The following is a 10,000-nucleotide window of genomic DNA, read 5'->3' as shown; positions in this document are numbered from 1 at the left end:
CAACCCTGTTCCTGTAGAGAGACGTCCAGACCAGGGCTCTCCAACCCTGTTCCTGTAGAGACGTGAAGACCAGGGCTCTCCAACCCTGTTCCTGTAGAAAGACGTCCAGACCAGGGCTCTCCAACCCTGTTCCTGTAGAGAGACGTCCAGACCGGGGCTCTCCAACCCTGTTTCTGTAGAGAGACGTGAAGACCAGAGCTCTCCAACCCTGTTCCTGTAGAGAGGCGTGAAGACAGGGCTCTCCAACCCTGTTCCTGTAGAGAGACGTGAAGACCAGGGCTCTCCAACCCTGTTCCTGTAGAGAGACGTGAAGAACGGGGCTCTCCAACCCTGTTCCTGTAGAGAGACGTCCAGACCAGGGCTCTCCAACCCTGTTCCTGTCGAGCCGTGAAGACCAGGGCTCTCCAACCCTGTTCCTGTAGAGAGACGTCCAGACCAGGGCTCTCCAACCCTGTCCCTGTAGAGAGACGTCCAGACCAGGGCTCTCCAACCCTGTTCCTGTAGAGAGACGTGAAGACCAGGGCTCTCCAACCCTGTTCCTGTAGAGAGACGTGAAGAACGGGGCTCTCCAACCCTGTTCCTGTAGAGAGACGAGAAGACCAGGGCTCTCCAACCCTGTTCCTGTAGAGAGACGTGAAGACGTGGGCTCTCCAACCCTGTTCCTGTCGAGACGTGAAGACCAGGGCTCTCCAACCCTGTTCCTGTAGAGAGACGTCCAGACCGGGGCTCTCCAACCCTGTTCCTGTAGAGAGACGTGAAGACCAGAGCTCTCCAACCCTGTTCCTGTAGAGAGGCGTGAAGACAGGGCTCTCCAACCCTGTTCCTGTAGAGAGACGTCCAGACCAGGGCTCTCCAACCCTGTTCCTGTAGAGAGACGTGAAGACAGGGCTCTCCAACCCTGTTCCTGTAGAGAGACGTCCAGACCAGGGCTCTCCAACCCTGTTCCTGTAGAGAGACGTGAAGACCAGGGCTCTCCAACCCTGTTCCTGTAGAGAGACGTGAAGACCAGGGCTCTCCAACCCTGTTCCTGTAGAGAGACGTGAAGACCTGGGCTCTCCAACCCTGTTCCTGTAGAGAGACGTGAAGACAGGGCTCTCCAACCCTGTTCCTGTAGAGAGACGTGAAGACCGGGGCTCTCCAACCCTGTTCCTGTAGAGAGACGTGAAGACCAGGGCTCTCCAACCCTGTTCCTGTAGAGAGACGTCCAGAGCAGGGCTCTCCAACCCTGTTCCTGTAGAGAGACGTGAAGACCGGGGCTCTCCAACCCTGTTCCTGTAGAGAGACGTGAAGACCAGGGCTCTCCAACCCTGTTCCTGTAGAGAGACGTCCAGACCAGGGCTCTCCAACCCTGTTCCTGTAGAGAGACGTCCAGACCAGGGCTCTCCAACCCTGTTCCTGTAGAGAGACGTGAAGACCGGGGCTCTCCAACCCTGTTCCTGTAGAGACGTGAAGAACGGGGCTCTCCAACCCTGTTCCTGTAGAGAGACGTGAAGACCAGGGCTCTCCAACCCTGTTCCTGTAGAGAGACGTGAAGACCGGGGCTCTCCAACCCTGTTCCTGTAGAGAGACGTGAAGACGAGGGCTCTCCAACCCTGTTCCTGTAGAGAGACGTGAAGACCAGGGCTCTCCAACCCTGTTCCTGTAGAGAGACGTCCAGACCAGGGCTCTCCAACCCTGTTCCTGTAGAGAGACGTGAAGACCAGGGCTCTCCAACCCTGTTCCTGTAGAGAGACGTCCAGACCAGGGCTCTCCAACCCTGTTCCTGTAGAGAGACGTCCAGACCAGGGCTCTCCAACCCTGTTCCTGTAGAGAGATGTGAAGACCAGGGCTCTCCAACCATGTTCCTGTAGAGAGATGTGAAGACCAGGGCTCTCCAACCCTGTTCCTGTAGAGAGACGTCCAGACCAGGGCTCTCCAACCCTGTTCCTGTAGAGAGACGTGAAGAACGGGGCTCTCCAACCCTGTTCCTGTAGAGAGACGTGAAGACCAGGGCTCTCCAACCCTATTCCTGTAGAGAGACGTGAAGACGAGGGCTCTCCAACCCTGTTCCTGTCGAGACGTGAAGACCAGGGCTCACCAACCCTGTTCCTGTAGAGAGACGTCCAGAGCAGGGCTCTCCAACCCTGTTCCTGTAGAGAGACGTGAAGACGAGGGCTCTCCAACCCTGTTCCTGTAGAGAGACGTGAAGACCAGGGCTCTCCAACCCTGTTCCTGTAGAGAGACGTGAAGACGAGGGCTCTCCAACCCTGTTCCTGTAGAGAGACGTGAAGACCAGGGCTCTCCAACCCTGTTCCTGTAGAGAGACGTCCAGACCAGGGCTCTCCAACCCTGTTCCTGTAGAGAGACGTCCAGACCAGGGCACTCCAACCCTGTTCCTGTAGAGAGACGTCCAGACCAGGGCTCTTCAACCCTGTTCCTGTAGAGAGACGTGAAGACGAGGGCTCTCCAACCCTGTTCCTGTAGAGAGACGTCCAGACCAGGGCTCTCCAACCATGTTCCTGTAGAGAGACGTGAAGACCAGGGCTCTCCAACCCTGTTCCTGTAGAGAGACGTCCAGACCAGGGCTCTCCAACCTGTTCCTGTAGAGAGACGTGAAGACGAGGGCTCTCCAACCCTGTTCCTGTAGAGAGACGTGAAGACCAGGGCTCTCCAACCCTGTTCCTGTAGAGAGACGTCCAGACCAGGGCTCTCCAACCCTGTTCCTGTAGAGAGACGTCCAGACCAGGGCTCTCCAACCCTGTTCCTGTAGAGAGACGTCCAGACCGGGGCTCTCCAACCCTGTTCCTGTAGAAAGACGTCCAGACCAGGGCTCTCCAACCTGTTCCTGTAGAGAGACGTGAAGACGAGGGCTCTCCAACCCTGTTCCTGTAGAGAGACGTGAAGACCAGGGCTCTCCAACCCTGTTCCTGTAGAGAGACGTCCAGACCAGGGCTCTCCAACCCTGTTCCTGTAGAGAGACGTCCAGACCGGGGCTCTCCAACCCTGTTCCTGTAGAGAGACGTGAAGACCAGGGCTCTCCAACCCTGTTCCTGTAGAGAGACGTCTAGACCAGGGCTCTCCAACCCTGTTCCTGTAGAGAGCCGTGAAGACCAGGGCTCTCCAACCCTGTTCCTGTAGAGAGACGTCCAGACCAGGGCTCTCCAACCCTGTTCCTGTAGAGAGACGTCCAGACCAGGGCTCTCCAACCCTGTTCCTGTAGAGAGACATCCAGACCAGGGCTCTCCAACCCTGTTCCTGTAGAGAGCCGTGAAGACCAGGGCTCTCCAACCCTGTTCCTGTAGAGAGACGTGAAGATGAGGGCTCTCCAACCCTGTTCCTGTAGAGAGACGTCCAGACCAGGGCTCTCCAACCCTGTTCCTGTAGAGAGACGTGAAGACCAGAGCTCTCCAACCCTGATCCTGTAGAGAGACGTCCAGACCAGGGCTCTCCAACCCTGTTCCTGTAGAGAGACGTCCAGACCAGGGCTCTCCAACCCTGTTCCTGTAGAGAGACGTGAAGACCAGGGCTCTCCAACCCTGTTCCTGTAGAGAGACGTCCAGACCAGGGCTCTCCAACCCTGTTCCTGTAGAGAGACGTGAAGACCGGGGCTCTCCAACCCTGTTCCTGTAGAGAGACGTCCAGACCGGGGCTCTCCAACCCTGTTCCTGTAGAGAGACGTGAAGACCAGGGCTCTCCAACCCTGTTCCTGTAGAGAGACGTGAAGACCAGGGCTCTCCAACCCTGTTCCTGTAGAGAGACGTCCAGACCAGGGCTCTCCAACCCTGTTCCTGTAGAGAGACGTGAAGACCAGGGCTCTCCAACCCTGTTCCTGTAGAGAGACGTCCAGACCAGGGCTCTCCAACCCTGTTCCTGTAGAGACGTGAAGACCAGGGCTCTCCAACCCTGTTCCTGTAGAGACGTCCAGACCAGGGCTCTTCAACCCTGTTCCTGTAGAGAGACGTCCAGACCAGGGCTCTCCAACCCTGTTCCTGTAGAGAGACGTCCAGACCAGGGCTCTCCAACCCTGTTCCTGTAGAGAGATGTGAAGACCAGGGCTCTCCAACCCTGTTCCTGTCGACCCGTGAAGACCAGGGCTCTCCAACCCTGTTCCTGTAGAGAGACGTCCAGACCAGGGCTCTCCAACCCTGTTCCTGTCGAGCCGTGAAGACCAGGGCTCTCCAACCCTGTTCCTGTAGAGAGACGTCCAGACCAGGGCTCTCCAACCCTGTCCCTGTAGAGAGACGTCCAGACCAGGGCTCTCCAACCCTGTTCCTGTAGAGAGACGTGAAGACCAGGGCTCTCCAACCCTGTTCCTGTAGAGAGACGTGAAGAACGGGGCTCTCCAACCCTGTTCCTGTAGAGAGACGAGAAGACCAGGGCTCTCCAACCCTGTTCCTGTAGAGAGACGTGAAGACGAGGGCTCTCCAACCCTGTTCCTGTCGAGACGTGAAGACCAGGGCTCTCCAACCCTGTTCCTGTAGAGAGATGTGAAGACCGGGGCTCTCCAACCCTGTTCCTGTAGAGAGACGTCCAGACCAGGGCTCTCCAACCCTGTTCCTGTAGAGAGACGTCCAGACCAGGGCTCTCCAACCCTGTTCCTGTAGAGAGATGTGAAGACCGGGGCTCTCCAACCCTGTTCCTGTAGAGAGACGTCCAGACCAGGGCTCTCCAACCCTGTTCCTGGAGGGTCTCACAAGACCGGACAGACAGACGGAAAGACAGGCAGGCAGACAGACAGACAGACAGACAGTAGGTCTGTGCGTCTCAGACAGACAGACAGACAGACCTGTGCGTCTCACCTTGATGACAGCAGGGATCTTAGAGTTGATGTTATGGTAGGTAAAGTGGAGTCGGGTCCTGAAGGAACACTTGTAGAGGAGAGGATCCTGGTAGAACTGGATCTTTCCACTGCCGTTCCTCTTATCCAGACACACCGTACAGTCACTGAAGTTGATCACTTTACGAAGCACCAGGTCAGGAGCTGGGGGGGGGGGGGGGGGGGGGGGGGGGGGGGGGCAGGGGGGGGACAAGACACTTAGTCAACATATAAATCACATTTATTTATTTAATGAGGCAAGTCAGTTAAGAACAAATTCTTATTTGTAATGACGGCCTACTCCGGGCAAAATCCGGACGACGCTGGGTCGATTGTGCGCCGCCCGGTGGGACTCCAAATCGCGGCCGGTTGTGATACAGACTGGATTCGAACCAGGGTGTCTGTAGTGACGCCTCTTGCACTGAGATGCGCCACTCGGGAGACCAATACACATATTTATCAGTGGAGAAATGCTTGTGTTTCTAGCTCCAACAGTGCAGTAATATCTAACTAAATGCTTGTGTTTCTAGCTCCAACAGTACAGTAGTATCTAACTAAATGCTTGTGTTTCTAGCTCCAACAGTACAGTAGTATCTAACAGTGCAGTAGTATCTAACCATTCACAAATCTAAAAGTAAAATAGTGGAATTAAGAAATGCAGAAATATTAGGACGGGCAATGTTGAAGTCCGGAGTAAAAATATACTGTAAAAGAGAGAGAAACGGAGAGAGATGGAGAGAGAGAGAGAGAAACGGAGAGAGAGAGAGAGAGAGAGAGAGAGACAGAGAGAGAGAGAGACAGAGAGAGAGAGAGAGAGAGAGAGAGAGAGAGAGAGAGAGAGACAGAGAGAGAGAGAGAGAGAGAGAGAGAGAGAGAGAGAGAGACAGAGAGACAGAGAGACAGAGAGACAGAGAGACAGAGAGACACAGAGAGAGAGAGAGAGAGAGAGAGAGAGACAGAGAGAGAGAGACAGAGAGAGAGAGAGACAGAGAGACAGAGAGACAGAGATGTCCAGGCCCTGGCAGTAAATCCATTATCTCTGAGTCCACTTCAAACAGCCAGAGAGAGAAGACATTCTGCAGAGTCACTTGTCTGTTAAGTACCGGGGCATTTAGAAGTGGACAACGTGTTCTCACTAAGGGGTGTTAATGGGCATTTAGACGTGTTCTCACTAAGGGGTGTTAATGGGCATTTAGACGTGTTCTCACTAAGGGGTGTTAATGGGCATTTAGACGTGTTCTCACTAAGGGGTGTTCATGGGCATTTAGACGTGTTCTCACTAAGGGGTGTTAATGGGCATTTAGACGTGTTCTCACTAAGGGGTGTTAATGGGCATTTAGACGTGTTCTCACTAAGGGGTGTTAATGGGCATTTAGACGTGTTCTCACTAAGGGGTGTTAATGGCTTAATGGACAATGACGTTTCTTTAATTACAGTCAACAGTCAACTTAGTCTGGCCGAGACGACCACTTCAAATTCCAAAGGGCCAGAACCAACACGCTGTTCTAAGGCCTGGACCTTGTAATGTAAACGACCCCAGAACAAACACGCTGTTCTAAGGCCTGGACCTTGTAATGTAAACGACCCCAGAACCAACACGCTGTTCTAAGGCCTGGACCTTGTAATGTAAACGACCCCAGAACCAACACGCTGTTCTAAGGCCTGGACCTTGTAATGTAAACGACCCCAGAACCTACACACTTTTCTAAGGCCTGGAGCTTGCAGTGTAAACTACCCCAGAACCAACACGCTGTTCTAAGGCCTGGACCTTGTAATGTAAACGACCCCAGAACCAACACGCTGTTCTAAGGCCTGGACCTTGTAATGTAAACGACCCCAGAACCAACACGCTGTTCTAAGGCCTGGACCTTGTAATGTAAACGACCCCAGAACCTACACGCTGTTCTAAGGCCTGGACCTTGTAATGTAAATGACCCCAGAACCAACACGCTGTTCTAAGGCCTGGACCTTGTAATGTAAACGACCCCAGAACCTACACGCTGTTCTAAGGCCTGGACCTTGTAATGTAAACGACCCCAGAACCTACACACTTTTCTAAGGCCTGGAGCTTGCAGTGTAAACTACCCCAGAACCAACACGCTGTGTATTGTTCACCTAACAACAAGGGTGTGTCACAAATGGTCCCCTAATCCCTATATAGTCCACTACTAGAGTCCTGGTTAACAGGTGTGTTCCCTATATAGTCCACTACTAGAGTCCTGGTTAACAGGTGTGTTCCCTATATAGTCCTGGTTAACAGGTGTGTTCCCTATATAGTCCTGGTTAACAGGTGTGTTCCCTATATAGTCCACTACTAGAGTCCTGGTTAACAGGTGTGTCCCCTATATAGTCCATGTTAACAGGTGTGTTCCCTATATAGTCCTGGTTAACAGGTGTGTTCCCTATATAGTCCTGGTTAACAGGTGTGTTCCCTATATAGTCCTGGTTAACAGGTGTGTTCCCTATATAGTCCTGGTTAACAGGTGTGTGTTCCCTATATAGTCCTGGTTAACAGGTGTGTGTTCCCTATATTAGTCCTGGTTAACAGGTGTGTTCCCTATATAGTCCTGGTTAACAGGTGTGTTCCCTATATAGTCCTGGTTAACAGGTGTGTTCCCTATATAGTCCTGGTTAACAGGTGTGTGTGTCCCCTATATAGTCCAGGTTAACAGGTGTGTTCCCTATATAGTCCTGGTTAACAGGTGTGTTCCCTATATAGTCCTGGTTAACAGGTGTGTGTGTTCCCTATATAGTCCAGGTTAACAGGTGTGTGTGTCCCCTATATAGTCCAGGTTAACAGGTGTGTTCCTTATATAGTCCTGGTTAACAGGTGTGTGTGTCCCCTATATAGTCCTGGTTAACAGGTGTGTTCCCTATATAGTCCTGGTTAACAGGTGTGTGTGTTCCCTATATAGTCCTGGTTAACAGGTTGTGTTCCCTATATAGTCCTGGTTAACAGGTGTGTTCCCTATATAGTCCTGGTTAACAGGTGTGTTCCCTATATAGTCCTGGTTAACAGGTGTGTTCCCCTATATTAGTCCTGGTTAACAGGTGTGTGTGTTCCCTATATAGTCCTGGTTAACAGGTGTGTGTGTTCCCTATATAGTCCTGGTTAACAGGTGTGTTCCCTATATAGTCCTGGTTAACAGGTGTGTTCCCTATATAGTCCTGGTTAACAGGTGTGTTCCCTATATAGTCCTGGTTAACAGGTGTGTTCCCTATATAGTCCTGTTTAACAGGTGTGTCCCCTATATAGTCCATGTTAACAGGTGTGTCCCCTATATAGTCCAGGTTAACAGGTGTGTTCCCTATATAGTCCTGGTTAACAGGTGTGTTCCCTATATAGTCCTGGTTAACAGGTGTGTGTGTCCCCTATATAGTCCAGGTTAACAGGTGTGTGTCCCCCCTATATAGTCCTGTTTAACAGGTGTGTCCCCTATATAGTCCATGTTAACAGGTGTGTCCCCTATATAGTCCAGGTTAACAGGTGTGTTCCCTATATAGTCCTGGTTAACAGGTGTGTTCCCTATATAGTCCTGGTTAACAGGTGTGTGTGTCCCCTATATAGTCCTGGTTAACAGGTGTGTGTCTCCCCTATAGAGTCCAGGTTAACAGGTGTGTGTGTGTGTCCTATATAGTCCAGGTTAACAGGTGTGTGTGTGTGTGTCCTATATAGTCCTGGTTAACAGGTGTGTGTCCCCTATATAGTCCTGGTTAACAGGTGTGTTCCCTATATAGTCCACTACTAGAGTCATGGTTAACAGGTGTGTCCCCTATATAGTCCTGGTTAACAGGTGTGTGTGTCCCCTATATAGTCCAGGTTAACAGGTGTGTGTGTGTGTCCTATATAGTCCAGGTTAACAGGTGTGTGTGTGTGTCCTATATAGTCCTGGTTAACAGGTGTGTGTCTCCCCTATATAGTCCAGGTTAACAGGTGTGTGTCCCCCCTATATAGTCCTGGTTAACAGGTGTGTGTCTCCCCTATATAGTCCAGGTTAACAGGTGTGTGTGTGTGTCCTATATAGTCCTGGTTAACAGGTGTGTGTCCCCTATATAGTCCTGGTTAACAGGTGTGTTCCCTATATAGTCCACTACTAGAGTCCTGGTTAACAGGTGTCCCCCCTATATAGTCCTGGTTAACAGGCGTGTTCCCTATATAGTCCATGTTAACAGGTGTGTGTGTGTGTCCTATATAGTCCAGGTTAACAGGTGTGTGTCCCCTATATAGTCCAGGTTAACAGGCGTGTTCCCTATATAGTCCTGGTTAACAGGTGTATCCCCTATATAGTCCAGGTTAACAGGCGTGTTCCCTATATAGTCCAGGTTAACAGGTGTGTTCCCTATATAGTCCTGGTTAACAGGTGTGTCACCTATATAGTCCATGTTAACAGGTGTGTTCCCTATATAGTCCAGGTTAACAGGTGTGTTCCCTATATAGTCCACTACTAGAGTCCTGGTTAACAGGTGTGTCCCCTATATAGTCCTGGTTAACAGGTGTGTGTGTCCCCTATATAGTCCAGGTTAACAGGTGTGTGTGTCCCCTATATAGTCCAGGTTAACAGGTGTGTGTGTGTGTCCTATATAGTCCTGGTTAACAGGTGTGTGTGTGTGTCCTATATAGTCCTGGTTAACAGGTGTGTTCCCTATATAGTCCTGGTTAACAGGTGTGTCCCCTATATAGTCCTCTTTAACAGGTGTGTGTCTCCCCTATATAGTCCAGGTTAACAGGTGTGTGTGTGTATCCTATATAGTCCTGGTTAACAGGTGTGTGTGTCCCCTATATAGTCCTGGTTAACAGGTGTGTGTCTCCCCTATATAGTCCAGGTTAACAGGTGTGTGTGTGTGTCCTATATAGTCCTGGTTAACAGGTGTGTGTCCCCTATATAGTCCTGGTTAACAGGTGTGTTCCCTATATAGTCCAGGTTAACAGGCGTGTTCCCTATATAGTCCAGGTTAACAGGTGTGTTCCCTATATAGTCCAGGTTAACAGGTGTGTGTGTTCCCTATATAGTCCACTACTAGAGTCCTGGTTAACAGGTGTGTGTGTCCCCTATATAGTCCAGGTTAACAGGTGTGTGTGTTCCCTATATAGTCCAGGTTAACAGGTTTGTGTGTCCCCTATATAACAGGTGTGTCCCCTATATAACAGGTGTGTGTGTCCCCTATATAACAGGTGTGTCCCCTAAATAACAGGTGTGTGTGTGT

The 10,000-nt window shown here is 51.3% G+C and overlaps 1 protein-coding gene across 1 annotated transcript in view; it reads right to left on the bottom strand.

The window, feature by feature from the left end:
* Positions 1-4,960, bottom strand: part of LOC116373372 (vacuolar protein sorting-associated protein 13B) — a gene marked incomplete at its 5' end in the record, with an annotated part of 130,288 nt that extends 125,328 nt beyond the window's left edge. Inside the window, one exon of the mRNA XM_031821907.1 lies at positions 4,779-4,960. Within this exon, the coding sequence (XP_031677767.1) occupies positions 4,779-4,960 (182 nt within the window). The remainder of the gene's footprint in view (positions 1-4,778) is intronic.
* Positions 4,961-10,000: the final 5,040 nt, after the last annotated feature.

The sequence above is a fragment of the Oncorhynchus kisutch genome, unplaced genomic scaffold (assembly GCF_002021735.2).
Source record: "Oncorhynchus kisutch isolate 150728-3 unplaced genomic scaffold, Okis_V2 scaffold4031, whole genome shotgun sequence".
NCBI lineage: Eukaryota > Metazoa > Chordata > Actinopteri > Salmoniformes > Salmonidae > Oncorhynchus > Oncorhynchus kisutch.
This window is presented reverse-complemented; position numbering and strand designations above follow the sequence as displayed.